At 39.6% G+C, this 21,381-nt stretch overlaps 1 protein-coding gene across 6 annotated transcripts in view; it reads right to left on the minus strand.

The window, feature by feature from the left end:
* LOC105694680 (mitogen-activated protein kinase-binding protein 1) overlaps positions 1-21,381 on the minus strand; it is a 175,556-nt gene that overhangs the window by 13,012 nt on the left and 141,163 nt on the right. For 5 of the 6 annotated variants that reach the window (XM_012415567.1, XM_012415564.1, XM_023433111.1 and 2 more), the window contains 11 exons: positions 9,947-10,169; positions 6,941-7,156; positions 6,266-6,448; positions 5,696-5,856; positions 4,342-4,678; positions 2,587-2,753; positions 2,155-2,479; positions 1,849-2,059; positions 1,271-1,520; positions 727-1,189; positions 124-192 (listed from right to left, as the gene is read on the minus strand). In XM_012415567.1, coding sequence (XP_012270990.1) covers positions 124-192; positions 727-1,189; positions 1,271-1,520; positions 1,849-2,059; positions 2,155-2,479; positions 2,587-2,753; positions 4,342-4,678; positions 5,696-5,856; positions 6,266-6,448; positions 6,941-7,156; positions 9,947-10,169 — 2,605 coding nt within the window. Of the gene's footprint in view, positions 1-123; positions 193-726; positions 1,190-1,270; positions 1,521-1,848; positions 2,060-2,154; positions 2,480-2,586; positions 2,754-4,341; positions 4,679-5,695; positions 5,857-6,265; positions 6,449-6,940; positions 7,157-9,946; positions 10,179-21,381 lie in introns of those variants that run through there. The other variant, XM_023433113.1, reaches the window with a different exon arrangement.

Raw genomic sequence — 21,381 nt, forward strand, 5'->3', positions numbered from 1 at the left:
AATTATAATAGCTTTGCAAACGTTTCTACGTACAAAAGATTATCGGTTCCTGCACGTGCAATAAAAGCATACATTATTATCGCAATGATGATTAATATTATGATTGTTAAAGGTAGTTAGTACCTGCTTCGTCTCTTCAACGAGTTCCCTGTAACTATCTGCACATGGTTGAAAAACGGTCTCATCCTCCTCCTAAAAAAGTGTACGTTAACGTTAGTGTTTTACTGAATTTGTCCGCAATGGCTGAGAATTCACAGTTAATGAATTATAAATCGGATCAATGAATCATCGGCGATCGTTAATTCAGATTCTTTAAAGTTAAAATTCGCGAGTCATTGTATGCGAAACCCTGGACCCTGGTATGGAAAAGAACATCAGCCATGACGTTAATGCAAGTATTATATTAATATTTATGTAAGAGACAATGCTTTCTCTGATTCAATGTACGATTCGAATTTCAAGTTAGTTTAACAGAATAAGTGTAGTCGCATATCCAGGAGGATGTACACTGCCGGCTTCCCCTTTTTACATGATAATACAAAAAATTTGCTTTATTAATGTACATTCTTACACGTACATAGCGTTAACTTTACTTATTAAGAGAATGTCTTTGACAACAAATAATTCAATAAAATAACAAATAGTACGGAAATAATCAACGATATAATACATCCGTGATAAATATCGATACAACACGTTTCAGGGAATTTAAAACGAGACACTAACCCTTTTGATGATAATCGCGTCTCGACGATAATCACTGCTGCACTTAGTCTCTGTGCCGCTGTCAATGGAGCTGTCTTTGGAACCTCCACCTCCGACTCCACCATCTGAATCCAATCCTCCACGAGGTGGTGGGAAAGGGATGACCTCGTCGCTGTCATATACCGATTTGACAGTAATCGCGTCACCCTGTTGCACTCGTTGGGCCCATCGTCCTTTTGGCAGATCTACGCTCATGGGCCGAACCGTGGTGGTAATGGTAGTAGAACTCTCTTCGGTTGCGGTAGCAGTGGTAATTTGTTTCTTCGCCCACAGAGGTAATTGACCAACACTGAATCGATAGTCGATGCCAACCCCCTGGGTCGCAGGGGTGATATTTGGATCGAGGAAGTCTGGAGGAGGCGAGCCAAAAGTCTCGTTCTCCAACTGAACGCTAACTGCGGTGCCGTTGACCTGAGGTGGTCTCCTGATAAATAACGAAGGGCGTTTTTTACATACGTTTCTGGGAGTTATTGCAATATTTAATTTTCAAGGTGGACGTGCTTACTTGCCGGCGCGCATGGCTTGTTGCGCGAGTCTTGCTTGCATAGTGACCACCATATCGTGTGGTACGCGCCAAACAAATACACATCCATCTCCACTTGCCGATACCAAATGACGGCAGTCTGGACTAAACCGAAGACCTGTTACCAATTCCGAATGGCCTAACATCGTGGCCATGCACTCGCCACTGTAGTAATCGTAGACACATAATGTCTTGTCCGTACATGAGGTAGCTACGTAGATCCCAGATGCATCTGAAATAAATCACGTTTTTTCTATATTAACCAGGTTAGTATTATTTAATTTATTACAGATCAGACACTATTGCTGGATAGGAAATACCCAATAGGGAATAATTTCTCGTCACTCGTTATTAAAGTATTAGCGCAAGTTTAACATCCATTCCAGTTTTAGCTTTAAGATCAGCTTCTTAGGATCAGAAAAGTCAAGGCTAAGGAGGTTAATTGAAGGCCAGAGTGGACCTATTGAAAACTGCAAAGCACGCGTATTTTCAGGTCAAAGCCAGCAGTCTGGGTAACGTTCCTGTGCATTCAGCGATCCTCTAACATGTATCCAACTTACCCAATACAACTTTAATGAGCGACCCATCCTCGCCTACCGAGCCTTTGAACGTCTTGCTGTGTTTGCCCGTGGTTACATTATATACCCTGATGTTCCTATCTTGGCAGGCAGTCAAAACGTGCTTTTGCCCCGAATCAACCTCCATATCATATAACGTCGTTTTGCCTTGAGCATTGTGACCTCTGGCGAATTGCGGAAAACCACCTGGGGTCTAGTACAGATTAAATAAAAAAGAAAATCAATAACAACTGACACGCCTTTATCGCAGCTTTATGACATGCAGAAAAGAGTCAGACAGTTCTTTACCGCTTGCAGCTGCCTGAAGATAATACTTTTGTCTGCACCACACGAGACCATTTGTATCTGATTAGGCTGATTCGTTTGATTGAAGAATCGCACCGCGGTAATGGACGAGCTATGGTCGTCGAGGGTTTGCAGGAAATTGTAGCCCTGATCGACACTGAATACGTGGATAAGCCGGTCTCTGGAAGCACTTGCTAAAAGCCTAGGCGAATCCGTCGAAAAACGCGAAAACCTGGAGTACTCGAGGCACAGAACCTCTGCATCATGAGCTTCTACAAGGCATAATTCTTCCAGCGATGATACATCGTGGATTCGGATGTTCCCAGATCTGAAGAAAGGTTTTTCCTTAATTTAGCAACTATTCGTACATTTCTGAGAATTTAGCAAACGGACTAAATACGACACACCGTTTTATGTCTTATGTAGAGTCATTACCTGTCTCCAGATGCTAGTTGTTTCCCATCTGGACTGACTCTTATCGACCTGACACCGTTTCGCCCGTCGTAGGATGCATCACTTTTTTCCGACGAGCCGGCAGCCGCCAAGTCCAAGTCCTTCAGATAAGTAAGTTCCGGGTCCACGTACAAGACTTTTAACAGTTCCTGTTGAAGTATCGGAAGAAAATCATTACAATTATTAATCGTTCATAACAATCGTAGCGGTACTTAAAGAATAGAATGATTTGTCTCCACAAAAAACTAACAACGAGGACCATCTCGTTATCGCCTTGATTCATCTATCCATTCACCCTGTTTATTACAGTACACAAACCTTCCTAATAAAATACACCATTCTTTTATTTACACATCAATTCAATCTATCCGATTTCATGAGAAGGATTACAAATGAAAATCATCTCTATATAAATTTCATAGACCATACTATATTGTGGCGGTCATAGCATATATATATATATATTAGAAGTTCTTCCTTCTACACGAGCCTTCGATAGTCCAGCGGTTAACACTCACCGTTTGTACCGCGTAGTCTCTCGGGTTTGAATCCCGCTCAGGAGATTTTTCGGGGTCTAAGGAAGGGTTTTTGCGTGATAGCCTTACTGACGAGTCCACACAGGCAGACCCGGGACGAAACACAACAACAATGGGTACACACCTACACGCCTACTACCCGAAAGTGGGAGGGGTAGAATGACAAGTTCTACGTATCCGCCCTTACGGGACAGGGAAGTCACCACCCTGCTCCCGGGGCCTGCCCGACGCAACTCCGGCAGGCTGATCCGGGACGGTCCACCGCGTGCGGAGGGCGCCATGATGGCACCTGATCTCCGCAGAGAGGCCGAACAGCTATCGTTTAACGTCCAGTTTTGGGCTGTTTGGACGATTGGCCTCGACGCGATCCCAGGGGAGCCCCGCTTGGGGCTCGTTACCTCATGGAGTTCGCCACGCGTGTGTGGGCCGGTAAACAGGTGCTTCCTACGGGTACATACAGAGCAGACCTGGGGGCTACTAGAGCTCGCAGGTCCCGTTATCTCTGCCCCATAAGTCACACCCAACCAACCGACAACGCCGTGGTTCTCCATGACCCCCCAACTTTGGGTTAGTAGGCGTGTAGATGTGTACCCATTGTCGTTGTGTTTCGTCGCGGGTCTGCCTGTGTGGACTCGTCAGTAAGGCTATCAGGCAGATCCTGCCTTAGACACCGAAAAATCTTTCCTGAGCGGGATTCGAACCCGAGAGACTACGCGGTACGAGCGATGAGCGTAACCGCTGGGCTATCGAAGGCCCGTGTAGAAGGAAGAACTTCTTATATATAAATATATAAACATATAATAGAGGAATTGGAAATGTCTGCCATTAAGATTAAGACGTCGAATGTTACCGATAACTTCAGTCAAATTTTCACAAGATAAACCATTGATAAAGGAGGATGAACATTTAACAAGGCGGTTCATTTACGTATGCAATGACCACCACAATATTTTCTCCAATGAAGGCGTCAAATGTTACCGATAACTTCAGTCAAATTTTCACAAGATAAACCATTGATAAAGGAGGATGAACATTTAACAAGGCGGTTCATTTACGTATGCTATGACCGCCATAATATTTTCTCCAATGAAGACGTCAAATGTTACTGATAAGTTAAGTCTGATTTTAACAAAATAAACCATTAGTAAAGGAGGATGAACATTTAACGAGGCGGTTCATTTACGATAACAGATGTACGTACATTACTGTAAATGTTTCTCTTGAACATGGTGTCGTTTAGTGACGCGTCTTTCTCCAGATTCCACACTCGGATGGTATCGTCACTGGAGCAAGTAATGAAACTGCCTGGAGGCATAGAGCTGATCGAATCGGGTCCCGTGGGATACATCTCCACCCCCCAAATGCACGCCGAGTGATAGAGGAAAGAATGAGATTTCCCGACTCGTCTGATATCTCTCACGTCCCAGACGTAAATACTGTGATCGTTGTAAACGCAGGTCAACTTGTTGTTGCGCTCGTCGAAGGCTAACGCAATTGCGTCCGGGTACCTTGCGTTAGGTGGATGTTGAGACATGTGACTGAAACCGGAATAAAAACCAAATATAATACTTCATCCTTCGTAAAAATAGATTCATTGAGGAGGTTAGTAAGTTGTTAAATGCGCCGTAATCGAAGTGAGTTTAGATGAAAGTGAAAAGGTATAGGAAATATCTGCTTATAGGGCTGTTCTATTTTGTTTTATGGGGAATTTAAGATAAAGAAGGGCTTTAAAATTTGTCAAAATGACGAACTCGTGCAGGTTGAAATCTTTCTAATTACTTTTTTTACGGTCTATATGAATTCGGGAGAACGGTAAGTCTGAGATAAGCAGTTAAGGTGGTTTTAAAAACTAGAGTAGATTATTTTCGAACCGATGGCACGGATTCTTAACGAGAATTTTTATTTAAGAGTAATGAAAAAGTGATTTTCATTGGCATCATTTTTTTTACTAAAATCTGAATTTCTTTTGCATTAAGGTGATATGAAAGGGTCGTTTTATATATATAAAATGTCAAAATTGTTATAAAACTTTTCTCGACACTGGATGCACTGAATCAGTTGAAACTTCAACACGTGATTATGGAGGTCCTAAAGAAGAACGCGGTGCTAATAAAATTTCATTTTTCAAGAAAAATATGTATTCTTAGTTTTAGTCTGGGCTAAATAGAAGAAAAAAATGATTAAAAATGAAATTTCATGCTCAACACCACGTTCTTCCTTAGGGCCTCTATAATCACATATTGAAGTTTCCATCGATTCGGTGCAACCAGTTTGGAGAAAAGTTTCATATTTTGACGTTTTATATATATAAAATGACCCTTTCATATCATCTTAAAATATCAAATAAATCCGCCCCATAAGTCAATATTTCCTACGTAATTCAATTCCCTTATAAACTCACTTTAATTAAACCACGTTGCACAACCTGTTAATCTCCTTAATATGAATTTTCAATCTGAAGAACAATTAATAGCACGACGGAATAATTTATGACGCGGCACGGTTACTCTCTGACCAACCTCAAAAGTGATTACGCCTCGTGGCTGATACTTTACCTTATAGATAATCCCTGGGCTACATCGACGCCTAAGTAATGCGTTCTAGGTAACGTGGTAATAAATTGCAGAGTGGTCGGGCTAAAGCACCGTACAATTCCTTCGGCACATCCTATAAAAATGTACTTGTCCCCGACAGCCATACAGTTCGCACTAGTTGTCTGGAAAAGAAGACGAATGCTGTTCAGTGCTACCTACTTACTTCAATGCGACAAGGTTAAATCGTAATTCTATAGGGTATTGAAATAGCAATTGAATAAGAGTTGCAGTCATGGACGACACAGAGCCCGAAGACTGAACGGAGGAGTGCAAGGAGTGGTACACAAAAACATTGTTAATAAAATAAATTCAAGTATAAAATAAATCTATTCCATTAAAAGTAAGAACGATCGGATCTCTTGCAAACCTTAAGTGTACATTTAATAACCTTCTTGTAATCGAGGTAATGAATAAAAATGAATTACTTAATTCCTAACAATTCCCTCAAACGTGTACTCTTCATTCGTCACAAAAATGGTGTACAACGTTTCAAGGAAGACCCAAATTATTTTGACCTCAAAGAAGACTTACTCTGAGTTCAACCCATTTATCCAAGAGCCTCCTGTTGTTGAACTCGCACAAGAGGCCGGTTTTGGTGATAGCGTACGTCGAATCTGCCATCTCGCCCCTACCGCAGGCCACGTCGACGAAGTCATTGTTTCTTTGCTCTCCTAATATGGCAGATCGTCCCATTAAAGGCACTGGTTCCTTGTACTGCGAAAGCAAACGAAGTTTCGTAAGGAAATCGCGTCTTTTGTGACTCCCACGGGTCACTGTGCATCCCGATGCATCTCAATGCATCCCAATGCATCTCGATGCGTCTCAGGATTGCGCAGGCTGATCGTGTGTTGTGTATGTTCCAGTGAAACACCGAAATCTAGAGAATGTCGACTTTCACTGGTGAATGTCAACATTCACATAGTCGCTTAGTGTATGTCCGAAATATTTGCTAAATACCCTTATTTCTGACTTACACCGTTAAATGTTGACATTCACCATGCACTAATATCTGTGATTGTCGACACACACTGGAGAGGGTCCGAATGTACAACAATGTAATGAAATATTCTTTCACCGACGTATTTGGTATCTGTTGACATTCACCGGTGAAAGTCGACATTCTCCAATTTCGGTCATTCACGGTAACATGTATACCCGAAATCTCACTCCGGAAAGAATTGAAGAAAAAAATAATAAAAATCTCACCTTGGCGCTTCGGGAGTACTCCAGGTACCAAAACTTGACGTGTCTATTGCCAACGGTTACGAAATAGTTGCCATTTTCTGCAAAGGACACCGCTTTTACTTTGCTGGACACTTTGTTCGAGGCAACCTTTACGTTGTTCCTCCAGTCCCAGACGTTGACGATCATGTCGTGCTGGGAACCGACAGACACGACGTACTTGTTGCTCGGCGAGAAGGCCTGAAATGAAAAGTCCCGACACTCCATCATTGTCAGATCGTATCGTTTCCTTTGACTTAAAGCTCTCGGTCCGATCGTTTAACAACGATAGAATGATAATAAAAGTAATTCTCTCCTTGTTGCCGATTCGGGATGATTCGCCGAAACGTACTCGTGTCACGAATCAATCCTTTTATCGTTTGTCGAAGTCTAAGAGTTTATATGTACCACGTGGGGTAATATTTAGGTTATTAACAGAGAAATATGTAGGGTGCACGTTGTTCTAAGGAGCAAAGCATACTTACCTGGCCTAGTAACCCGTAAAACGGATCAACTTTTGAGAAATTAATTTTCATAGGCTCGTCTTTTGCTTTTTAGAATTTTGCGAATAAAGCGTCCCATTCCACGATTTAAAGACGTTCTATAAAATCTAAGAAATTTTATTTATTCATCGGAAGTCTCCATTTAACGAAAATATCGTACAACGATCGAAGTACATCTATATTTTCTATGAGAGAACAAGAGAGTAATAACCGATATAAAATCTAAGAAATTTTATTTATTGATCGGAAGTCTCCATTTAACGAAAATATCGGACAACGATCGAAGCACATCTATATTTTCTATAATAGAACTAGAGAGCAATAACTTCGATATAAAATCTAAGAAATTATTATATATTTATTGATCGTAAGTCTCCATTGAACGAAAATATCATACAACGATCGAAGTACATCTATATTTTCTATGAGAGAACAAGAGAGTAATAACTTCGATATAAAATCTAAGAAATTTTATTTATTGATCGGAAGTCTCCATTTAACGAAAATATCGGACAACGATCGAAGCACATCTATATTTTCTATGAGAGAACTAGATAGCAATAACTTCGATAGGAAAAACTTCTACGGAGGAGTTCGATCAGCTCTTCTTAAACCCTTCCCGGCTCCGTAACCCATTCAACCATCCAATTTTCCAGAAATTCATTCCATCAGCTTCCTAGGGTTTTGCGAGTAAAATATTCCATTTCGAAGTTCCAAGATTCCTTAGAAAATTGTCGACCGGTTAATCCTCCGATATGCTGGAAGTCCGAGTTTCGATAACTTTCCGAACTAATAAAATTGAAATTTCTTGCACCCATTGATTGATCAAGAGACGAATTAGGTAAGTAACATAATCGATCATTTTCAAGGAGGCCGAGGAAGCAGAAGGGGGATTTTAGGACGACCTCATCTTCCGTCGGTAGGTCTGAATGCTTCATCCGAAAGTGTCTGCAGGGGCGAGGCACTTCTTGCCATGATCGGATTAGTAATTAGATATTCAGAGAGACGGTTGGAGGGACTTACGTTGCGGTTGGTGCACGTCTTATCGATAGAAGCTCCGTAGAATTCTAAGAGGAACGTGGAATTCAATTACCCAACGACCGAGTGGTTCTTGAAACGCCGACCTTAAATGTAGGTACCTGAATGTCCAGTAGCCTTAACCGAATATCGGATCAAAACGGAAAGTAGAAAAACCTCTATCTCTCCTGGCGGCACGAGAAAGCGTACTTGGAGGTTCTGTACTCAAGAACGCCTCGATGTTTACAATTCTAAGAAATTTACTAGCCAGGAGGTTTTGCAAGTTAAAAGAACCTTCGAGCATCTGTGCGACACGTCATGCGTGGGCACGTGTAAGGAAAAGACATTTAGATATATCCTCATTTGTGTCACCGTGTCCTTTATATATGTTTCAATTCAGTCTACCCAAAAGGTACTATCCAAAGTTCTTTCATCTAGATTTATATCAATCCTCCTAAAGGATACTCTCCCGAGATTTAAGAACGCTGGCTATTCAATGGAGCACAAAATATGCTAGAAATGTTGCATATAAATTTGGGCATGACATTTTCAAAGTACAGAGAAGTTTAGGATTCGGAGACTAATTGATGAGCGGAACAATTTACAGATTGTCACGGTAACGGACGGCAGAACACGTCGTCGTCAATTAAACTCCTTTAGTATGTACTATCACCCTAAGATTGAATATTAACGAAGGGATGTTTCTTGATACTTTATCCAATTGTAAGATCAAAGGAGTAACTCTCTAAATATGGATCAATCTCAATCAACATGTTCTTTCAAAGACCACAACTTTTATGTCCAGAGACTACATCCTTAAAAAATGGAAAAAGGTGAAAAAACAAATGAACAGAATTAAGGTGAAGTGAAACACGTCGAGGAAACCCATCGTTTTAGCATAGAAGCGCATACAACACTTTCTTTGCCTTTATCCCGTTAAAATGCTAGTTTATCAATTACCAGAGTGTTCTAAATTGTCGTCAAATTGTCCCGACCCTTTCGTTTCTCATATCAGAGCCTTCGATAATTTTACATTGATCGAAATATGAGAGCTCGACGCCATTTTGGTTCTGGTCTGGGCTAAGTTAAAAAATGTTGTCTAAAAATCCAAATTTTAAATGTGTCAGGACAATTTGGTCTAATACCTTTAAAAAAAAAGTGTTGTATTCGAATCGACTGATTTGAAGGGGGTTTCACTTCACCTTAAACAATTGTTCACATTAAAAAAACCGAAAACATCTATAACATTCAAGCTGAGTGCACATCTGGGTAAATTTTACTCAACTCCACGTGATTAACAGCTGATTGTCAATCATTATCCACTCTTTGTAAATATCAGCTGATCATCGATCACCTGTCCCAGAGCGCATTTTTTTTTTCTTTTCTTTCTCGTTCACCATTGCCCGTGCATATGTAAATGTACGCGTTCCAAATAGAGATATATGATATAAAACCGACGATGGGTACTTACGACGCAATTGATGCCGTACTTGTGGCCGGGAAACTCGGCAATTTGCACGGCATTGTTCGGGTCGGAGATGTCCCAGACGCGGACATTGGGCATGTGTCCGCATTCGCCGGTTGCCAGCAACCTGCCATCTCCAGCCAGGGCGAGCGACGTCACCGTTTTCCGACATGCGTTCAGCACGTGGGCTTGGTTGTTCTTCCGTGGATTGAAGAGCACGACCGTGCACCTGCAACAGGGATAAATGGGAATTCTCATTCGTCCGTACGTTGCAAACAGGAAATGACGTCTAAATCTTGCCGTCCGATACGGTGAAAAAGAACTTCCTGAACGAAGTTCCTTTTCGCCCTGCAGTTTCCATTAAGATTAATTCTCCCATTTGTACGAGGAACAAGGACGAATGTAGGGAGAAAGGTAGGCTCTCGAACTTCTCCCGTCCATCCTGCTTGTTATGTGCAACCACACCGGAAATTACATGTTTTATGTCACCGAATGTCGTGATAAAAATTACTTAAACCTTCTTCGGCATTGGTGCTCCTACTGAGATTAATGCAACCATTCGTAAAAGAAATAAATATTAATGTTTTAGTCATTGATAATGTATCTGATACAAGGGTCAAATATAGTTCATGGCAATATGTGTGTTACTGAGTTATATTAACCTGTTAACCAGGGTGTTGTGTCTTGGGAATATTCTCTGACGATGAGTTATTAATGTTATTAACTGAATATTCATATTTCGTGATGATGCATTGCCGTTTTACCCCTTCAAAAAGAGAAAATCGAAATTTCGTCATACACGTGTCGAACAGATTTCCACAAAGAATAATTATGCCAGATTCTGTGTTTCTAGATCTAATAGTTTTTTAACAAGCCTAAAGTTTCGACACTATTTTCACTCTCTTAGAGGTCGAATTTTGAAAAATCCCTTCTTAGTGGATGCTCATGTCTTAACCCAATTAAGTGATTGAGAAATGGTGTAAAATCATTGATTGTAAGCGTATAAAGTGTATTGCAAAAAACGTGTTTTATACATTCTAATGTCCGCCCTTTCCATAGCAAATTCAACGTTGATATAACATCTATTCTACGTTCATTGTACTGTCATTTTAGGCCCGGTTGAACAACTTGAGTTAATCGGAGTTTAATTGGTTTACACTATCGGTTTAAATCTGTAGTAAACCAATGAAATTCCAGTTAGCTCAAGTTGTGGAATAGTCGTGTACCATGAACGTCGTTTAAACGTAGTCCGGACGTAAAATAATCGTCCATAATTGTTTACTGTACGTTCAAATAACGTTAAAGTACACGTTTCTTCTCGGTTAGGGATAAACGTTTCTTATAAATGTCTATTTAACGTTGAGAAAAAACCGTGGGTGAATGAACGTTTTATTTTTCCACCTACTATTCTATTTCCACTAAATTTACCAATATAAATCCTGAATTCCACTACTTTCTGTTTATTAGGAAAGAGAAGCTTGGGCGTTAATTATCTCTAAGTCAGCGAGTCGAACAGGATTTTATATGTTGAGATTAATATTGTCAATAACTCGTCATAACAAATTCCCAGATTATTCATGTATCAACATTTGGAGACATGTTAAAATTAACGGTACAATGTCATGCGTTCACAAAACCCGGTCTCTACGAATTTACCAGAAAAATAAGTGAAAAAGTTCCTAAATAAAGCATTGCGTTTACCTAATTAATTAAATTTTCCCTCAGAATAGGAAAAGTCCAGACGTCCGGCTCATACGTCCTTTTTATAAATACTCAAGAAAGAGTTAAGAAATGACAAACAAGCATCGCTGGTGAGAATATATTTTCACGTATCTCTATCTCGAGCATATGTACCTACTTTAATTTCAGCACAAGTACTGGATCGAACGACTTGGCATTATTCCGAAATAGAGCCCGACCAGGGAAAGAAAAAAGGGCATTATCGTTACTCTCGTCCGTATCGCATCGTCGACCGGAAATCTCTTTGGCAGCGGCCCAAACTTCCGGAAATGCCTTCTCGGCCACTCTGTCATTTTCCGAACCTCGCCATTTTTCCGCATCGGGATACAAACGTCGTTCCCGATGTCGAATTTATCACGGTTGAAAGATGAGATGGAGTTCCCGACGTGGTTAAGAGAGTTTCGAATTCATATCTTACCGGTTGAGCTTATTGATATTTTTACTCTTTTTTATTGTTCTGCAAAGGTCATTCAAGAAACGGGGTAATTTATTGACAATTGCCTAGCTAGATCAAGAGGAGCATTTTCTTCTTAAGGATACAGCCATTTAATGGAAATACAATAGTTCATACTAATTCAATGATAGGCAATGTGAATAATAACGTTATCTTCTTTCGCTCTTTTATTGCGTGATCATCAGGAATAGGAAATATACTTGCTTATAGAATTTTCTTCAATTTTGTTCAAAGGCGGTTGATTGTACTTATTTCGAAACGTAATGGGAAATTAAGATGTCGATAACCTCTCTTTGTAAAAAAATAGATTTTTCATCGCTTTAACACGCTCCAGACCTTTCATCCTAATCTACTAATGAGAAGAAAGGAGAGGGAAAGCATGGCTGGTCAAACGAGCCTTAACCACGAAGGTGGCGAACCGGACGTGACACTATATAACGTGCGGTGTACACTCCCATAATGATTCACCAAGTTGGTCGTTACGAGGCCAGCAGACTATACCACAAACCCTGTTCGATACGTGAACCTTATAGTGCATCATGAATCCATATTCCCCTAGATTCAACTCCTCTAAAATCTTATCAATTTTCTCTTTATATATGACGGAGTAGATGTCGTATTATATGGATAGAAATAAACTACCCCTAGCTCTATCGAAAAAGAGTTGACTTTAAACAACCTTGAGAACCTATTTATTAAATTATGTGATTATAATTCATATTTAAAATGCCGCTACAAATTGAATAAAAATTATCTATAGAATCAATTTCGTTGTTAAGTAGCTTTATTCGTAATTTATCCACCGGCATTTTGTAGCAGTAATTGAAAGAAGCGTGATCGTGCCGTTTCGCACTTTCGCAGTTACATTTTTGCAATAACTTGGGGCACTCCATCGGTTAATTGCACGTTTCGGGTTTGTCATTGTAAATTGATCCAAAAGTCAATTAGCGTTGGTGTTTTTTTAAATAACTCTATTTTAAAAACTTTATATACGAATCGATTGCATCCATTGTTTAAATTCCGTAGATAATACACTATGAGTCAAATCGTTTGCGTTTGTGCATTTGTACTGATTTCTACATAATTCAATAATGAAATGAAACTAATCTTTGCAAAATATAAACTTCTATTTCAATCCATGGTTTTTCAATTTCACTTGATATCCGATCATTCTCAAATTTCCATAAAATGCAACTATTCGGAAACGAATTGGAATTCTAGAAAATATGAATTCGGTCCTTCTATGGATTCCAAATGTAAATACAAGATCCGATCCCTCCTCAGCGGGAGGAGAAAGTTGTAAAATTCATATATTCACCTATTCTATCACATATTTTATGAAAACGTGTGTAAAATATGAACAATGGGGAACCAAAACTTTTTGAGGTATCCTACGACAAAGCATAAAAAATTAAGTTATTTAGGAAATGGTTTTAAACTTTCAAAAGTTTTTAATATAAAATGATAATATGTACCTAAAAGTACGGTTAACAATCCGCTCAAACTGTATTGACATGTGTTTAATTTTTTCCTGTACTCGTCAGAAAGTGGGAATTTTCACCGTGTCAATAGTTATGAACCTCTTAAAGTTAAATTTGCAAAGACACTTGTCGCGTCGGAGTGTGTCATACTGATCAATCGACTAATTTGTTCATACGGTTTATTATTTATTTCTTTGGTAGCATCATGGTTAGCGTTCCTGCTTCCTACCCGTGAGTCCCGAAATCAAATCCCAACAATTGCACAAAAGATGTTTCTGTGTTAAAAACAGCAGGATTTGTCTGCACAGTTGTACTGCACAAGTTTTCAAACAGACTCTGCTCAAAAAGTTTTATGTATTTAATTTTGTTTACAAATACATATGGATATCTGTAGACCATCTATTGTAGATATCCACGATATATATACCATATCCGGACATGTAGCCTTTGAGTGTATCTAAAATAGATATCTATGAATATCTTACATACGTTCAATCAACATTTATATACGATTAATTTACAGATATTCCACGTTCCGCGGTGCCTGGGTAAAAACGTGAATTTCAGCACCGAGGGTTAGCGCAAGTTGTTTTGAATATCAGATTTTCCCTTAGGAAGATTGTATAGAATTATTCGAATTGTCAATGAGATTTTTCTTTCTTCACCATAGAATATGATTTACATTTTGAACAAAATATTTACAAAAAACGAAAAATGCTTTGCGAATATTATCCCGATATTTTCCGTACACATTGATTTATCCGTATAGTTATATTTAAAGGACAAGAGAAAAATCCGAAAAAACGTTCTTTAGCGATTTATGTTTCCTCCTTTGCAAAGACCCTCGTCGCGTCGGAGTGTGTCTTGGGACTGGCCAATCGACTAATTTGTTCATACGGTTCTGCGCAATTTCCAGCCAAGCTTGAAACTTTCATACGGCTGGGAGTTTAATTTTCACCTCGGCCAGAGCTCCAGGGGTCGATAACTGTGGTTTGCGCTTCCTGATTCCTTGGCCGTGGTTGGTCGTCCGTGTCGGCGACTTTGCATTCGCGAGATAATTAGCAAACATAATTTAATTAGCGGTGGAGCAGTACGAGCAGGAAGGACGGCGTGCTTTTATTTCGATGGCCGGGCGATTGTTGGTACAGTTTTCTACCCGGCTTTCGTAGTATCGTGCATCGCTTATTGTTACGCTTTGACAATGCGAAATTAGTGCTACGAACGAGGGGAGAAATTTCGGTTTCTCTGGGAATACCCCTTGATTATTATAACAAATTCAAACCGCGAACCGAGCCCATCGAATCCTTGCAAATATTCATCTCGAGTTAATTAAGGATCTCTCAAAGATTTTCACGCGAGTGGTTCTCGTAGCGATCTATGAAGGAGTTGCGGATTACACGTGGACGACTTTCTTTTTTCTTAAATTACAGTGCACTCGCTTATTCATATCGGATAGAGGAAAAATCTCTCTACTGGAACCGCAAGATAATCTCCATTATTAGAAGAAATTCGATATAAATCTGAGAAATAAGGCAGAACGCAATTCAATATTCATCCTGGAAAAGAGGACAAGAATGTCATCGTAAATTTCGCGAGTTCTTTCGGAAACTTTTGTCGAGAACATTTGGTCAACAATTATGTCCTTAAAAGGCACTTCGTTAAGACCTTCAAACGCAGCGGCAGTTTTCGGTGAAGTTGGGTCTTGATTGTTACTGGACGATAATTGATCAATCCTCAGAAACGACAAATCAAGCTCAAGGTTATGCCGAGATCTTCAATTCGAGCTTATTGTCTCAACGAATCAATCGAAGCAATATCGAATCGTCCCTTTCATCGTCAACGATTCCCTGCTGTGCGCAATTGGCAGAAATTTAGAACAGAAGAGATTATTTTTCATATTAGGTACAAAAAACGTGAAATTCTGAAATATATTGTATATAATGAATAAATATTTACGTAGAGATATATGTATGTGTAGAGATTGTTCTTCATATTAGGTACAAAAAATGTACATTTCTGAAATATATTGTATATAATGAATAAATATTTACGTTATCAAGAAATATTTCAAATGTGTAGTATCGGCAAGGATATCAGTGATTTTTCGAGACGTGATCACGAAGCCCAAACATAAAATTGGTCTGAAAGGCAATTTGTGATACTAGTGGAGAAGATTACACTTCCCGCTACACATCCGTTGATTCGAACTAACGTTAAACAAACGAGGAAAAGTAATGGCAGGGGTCAGGTGTTTGCAGTTCGAAGACCTCTGGTCTCCCGTCGAAGACCCGGAAGAGCCCGATGTTTCTAAGTCCGTTACGTGATTGGTCAACTTTACCGTTGAATATCTCGGAAACTAGTTTCCGTCCTAGGGAGAAGTACGTTTCAACCTAAATAGACTGAAACCGAGGTTTCAAGGAAACCAGAAAGAAAGATTTTCGAATAAAATAGACAGCGCGTAGAAGTTTCTTAAAAAAAAAAATATGAAAAAAGTGTTCTTCAAAATTGATTTGCGGAAACAAAAATGAGTTCCTTCGATTCAGATGGTAGTATATTTTGAATGGAAACGATGTCGTTGCGGAGTAATCGGTAACATTAATAATGACCCAGATTTCTCTCCACTATATTCTAGAATGTTAATGACCGTTTAAGTTTATAGTGTCTCTGTTTTCGGCGTCTATTTATTTCCATCTTTACTTTGCAAAAAAATCCGAATTTTTCTTCTGGTAAAAAATAAGGCTTATAGAAACGGGGCTAACTCCTCTTCTCGTTAGAAAGACAAGGAAGATGAGAAAGGAAAATCATATACTAATACGTTAACTGCCATTTCTCAAAAAGATAGCGTGACAAGGGTCTCACGAGTAATTATGTACTTGCTGTCATGAAATCGTATTGTCTCTTGCAAACTTCAACTTGTACTCCAGTGCTATCCAAGGAGATTAATTAATTTCCACGTTATCATGCCGAAGCCGATAGGAATAGACCACACCTAGGAAAAATATTCAGGTCAGAGCCGATGCAGAAATATCGGGGTAGATTTCTTTTCATGCTCGGTAAATATTTCTAAAACCAACTTGATTTGCCAAAAATTAGCAAAAATGTTTAAACAGTGAAACCGTAGCTATCAATATGTACTTGGAACAAGGATTCTTACAGAGATTATTCATTTTGCAGCTCACATGACCAATGCTCTTGTTCTCTCTGACCCTGAGCGAATAAAATAAGCCCTGCCAGCGAAATTTTGCAAAGGGTTTTCTCGCCGGAGGGACGTGCCGGGTAAAAAAGATCAGGTAGCTCTCCGAACGGGCGAGCGGACCAAAGAGACGAGGTGAACGGAGATGGGTCAGGTGGTCCAGGTTCGGAGACCTCGGGCCTCTCGAGGAGCACCCGGAAGAGCCCGACGAGGAATGCCCGAGTGACGGCGAGGTTCGCCCCGTGGTCTTTCTCCGAAGAAATCCCGCGAGGACCCTCTTCTCTGTCTCTCCCGGGCCGGGCCCCTTCGCTCCCTCTCTCTCGAGGCCTCTGGGGAGCGAGCGATTTTCAAGCACCGCGGGTAAACCTCCTACTCGGGAACAATGCCGGCAGCCGCCAAGTTATGTCGCCATTGTGCGACCTGGAATTCTCTAAGACTCCAAGGTGGGCGGGTAGACTGCATAGGTCTTGCGTATAACGTTGCATAAATTAGATGTAAATGTAAAAGTAATTAGTAAAGATGATGAATATAGCGTGTGACCTGCAGAGATTCATGTAGAGCTCGTGAAGGGTGGTTAGGGTGGGTAAGGCACGTACAGGGGGCATTTTTAAAGGGGTTTTTTAATCTAGAAGACCGTTTTTTTCCCGACTTTTTGGGAATAAACTACAAAGGGTCTATACAGTTTTTTACCATCCATCTTGCTCGCATACATGTGCCCATAATTATGAAAGTGGTCTACGTCAAAATTGAAAAAAAATGAGTTTATCAGTTATTTCACGCCACATTATTTCAAACTAAATTAATTCAATGTAATTTCGAAACAAAAAATATATGACTTAGACCACTTTCATAATTACGGGCACATATTACTTGACGTTTTGACAAACACTACAAATTTGCTCCGTTGTAAATAATAAATATGATTAGAGATACAGGTTAGATAGAGATAGGATAGAACGTGCATAAAAAAACTTTCCCTTATGGTGTACATGATCTTGGCAGTTTCGCTGATCCGAAATAAAAAACCAAAAAGATTGTTAATCAATAAGAGTGTGGAACAAAATTACGGGATTTTGAAATTTTCCTTTCGATTCTTCGCATTTTTTTAAGCTTCAACGGAAGAGTATATGTGGAAACAAAAGATTTCAATTTAATTCTGCTACCTACCAGAAGGGTACATTTTCTAAAAGTGTACGGAATGGATTAAGCGGATACAATAAAACTTGAGATATCGTGGACGCCATTTTCTCCGTGTACAATAACACTTTCTTTCCAAGTTATAAGCATTTTTGTTGAAGACATAGTTTGGCAAGAACGTTCAGTTTAGAATTACAAATGCTATTATCATTTTATTTTTCTTCCTGGGAAGGAATAGTAATACTTGTGATAAAGTCGACTCGACTTTGTTCATTTCTTCTTTAAGGAGAGATCCTAAAATGTTTTCTTTTGCCTGAGGTTCTTACTTTACGGACGTGCCAAAATTACGAATGTTCTGAAACTGTATGGTCGCTTCGTAGGAAGAAATTCAAAATTCTCCTAGATTTTCTGAACACCTTCGAGAGCCCACGAGGTGACGAAACTAAACCTATATTCCTGTGAAAGAAAATAATTTCCAATAATTTCATAAACAATGTGTTTTCATAAAACTGTGCTGAATTGTTCTTAACCTCATATCGAGACAATGAAATTTTACCTTTACATAATAGGCAGAGCACTTTTCTAAAATGTCACGTTTTTTACAAATATCTTGCGTATAAAGAGTGGATATAAATGTAAAATAAATTATGAAGAATAAACTCTCTACCATTAATTTTGTATTCAAATTACAGAGAAAACTGAAAATAGGTAGAAAATATGCAAAATATCTGTATGTACGTATACGGAAAGCTGTAGGGTCGCGCGTGGCCGCTTACGGGCCAATGAGAATTCCAGTTCCGATGTCTCTACAGCCTCTGCTGATTTCCCAATGGAATATAGCAGCGGGAACTCGGACATCTTTCGAAACACGGTAACGCGAAGGTACCGCATTGCCGACCGATCTCGACAAACTGCGGTTTCCTCCCTGCACTCAATAGCCGGTGGACGAAACCATCCAAACTTTCGTTACATCAGTATTAATATACGTATTATTTTTTCCCAGCTATATTTAATTACTTTTAACCTGCAAAGAAATTTCCCCAAATGGTTAGTAAAAAAAAAGAAAAAAAATTGGATAAATATAATTATATTATAAGTCAACGTTAAATATTTAAGATTATTATCACTATAATTGTTTTGGAAATTCTAACGATGACAAAAGTGTTTTCCAGTTAATGTTATTTAATATTCGCCTTATCAAATAAATAATCAATAAAATGGCTCCGTCGAGTCACTTTGAAAGTATCGTTCTTTGTACTGCATGCTAGATTGGGAATAATTCCCAATAGCTCTGATTAAGTGTTTTTAACACATTCGTGACCGCTGACGTGAACTCACGTCATTTTAAATTCTATTCCTGGTTGCTGCTGACGTGAATTCACGTCCATAACGTTACACGATACAAGTTTGTGGCAACCGGTTTCAGTATTTCATTATTTTCGCCGGTACTCAGTATTTGAAATGGATAAAATTTGCCAGTCGCGAATGTGTTAAAACATACGTATACTAGGATAAAGCGTACGGAGGGATGCAGCTTTGCATTAAGTTCCTTCAAAGTTACAAATGAGGATTTCCTTAGGTCGTTGTACAAAGCAGTGTCGTTTTTTGGAGCCACGCAAAGACTCGCAATGCCTCGAGAAGTGTCGCTGTGCCGTGGAAGAGATTCAAAAATTGTCTCATTTCTTCGTGATTGACTCGTTGGCGGGGATGACTAAAAATGTAGCCTCCCACGACATCGGCAACGAGGATAGGCAAAAAGGCAGCCTGACCATCCCTTTGTTGGATCACGTACCGTCCGAGGGTATTTTTGAAGGTTCCGTGTCCCCGAAATTTCACGAAAGTTCGGTTCCTTCGCACGAAGGCAAAAATAACATTTAGCGACTAAATGCACACCGTGAGAACGCGGAGAAAGTTAAAAATTCCCTGGAAGGTACGAGGGTCTCGTTAAATTATAACTATATTTTAGTTACTACAAAACAATTTCTTTACGGGCGTAACAAGTATCTCGTGGAAACATTGAATACATCCAGGCTTCGAGTTCATGACTTGATATCGGACTCGGGATTTAAAGGGCACTCGCACGATTGGTGGGAGTTTTAAAATTTAACATGGATCATTTATACGTGAACTGCTGTAAACATTTTCGGTCGAAACCCGTAAAACTTTTACCGAATCGAGTTGTGTAGCACGAGGAACCGTATACGAGCAGGCGGGAATACAAATTCCGTCTGTCGGAGGATTCCTCAATAAAAAGGAATACGGCAGTCTGGTGCAGTTTCAGTAACGTTGGATTTTATGGACTCTTAAAGAGTGCCCCTCTTCGTAGAACCCTTTAAAATCTTCTAGCCTCTTCTCTCCGAAATCCCATTACCAACTTCAGGAGTTAGAAGATAGTTTCGCGATTACGGTAACTTACAAAATTATGAAGAGTACCGCAGAACCCCATAAATGAGTTTCGAGTCGAAACCCCCCAAACGATTTTTTCCTCAAGAAAATCTCTTCACTCCACATCTCCAGAATTACAAATAAAACTTACGAAAATCCACTCTTCAACATCGCCAATATTAAAATTTTTCAATCTAATTACATCTTTCGGCAATTTTAACATGCCTACAGCTATACGTATATTTTACCTTTAAAATAGTCTCGTAATTCTCAATCAATTTAACATTCCCGTATTGAAATTAATTTTAAAATACCGTGGCCACATAACACATTAAAAAAAAAAAAAAAAAAGAAGCAGTAGATGAATACGTCTGCGAAATTCGATCAATTACCTCGCCGAAGCATCGATCTACCGACCACCAATCTTTACAAGACAAAAATCACTGCCAATTATACGTAAGAAAAAATGAAAGAAAAAAAGAAAAACACGTACTCGTCATGTGGGTCGATCGATTATCGAAGTACTTGTCCACGTCGAGAGGCTTGTCTTCGCGGTAGAGAGGGGTCTCCCAATATTAATAACTTCCATCGGCCGAGCGCACATGGGCGTCCGAAGATGGATTATTCCGCGCTCTGTTAATTCAATTACGTCCCGTGAGTACTATCTGCTATCGACGAGCTAAATCGATCCCGAAGCACGTCCGCGAAGAGCATCCCGGTATTCCGATGCAATTCACGACTGCTTTGTAATTCCAGGCAGAGTCGATTCTTCCAAGAGGCGTTTCGCGCTCAAGGAAAGTCCTTTTCTTTTTCTGTCCTTTTCTCTGATCGAGGTGAAAACTCGACCGATGGGCTAAGAATAGCTCTCGCTGGTATCAATCGAGCGCTAAGGTGTAATCACATTTTTTTTTTTAGTTACCATTACCTGGGCTGCGACCCCGGCATTAGGAATCGCAACTTTCCCTATGGATGAATTCTCCGAGGAGAAAAGAAATCGAATCGAAATCATAGACATCTATGTATATCTTACATACGTTCACTAAACATGTAT

This window comes from Orussus abietinus, unplaced genomic scaffold (assembly GCF_000612105.2).
Source record: "Orussus abietinus isolate OABI.00-Male unplaced genomic scaffold, Oabi_2.0 scaffold77, whole genome shotgun sequence".
Classification (NCBI taxonomy): domain Eukaryota; kingdom Metazoa; phylum Arthropoda; class Insecta; order Hymenoptera; family Orussidae; genus Orussus; species Orussus abietinus.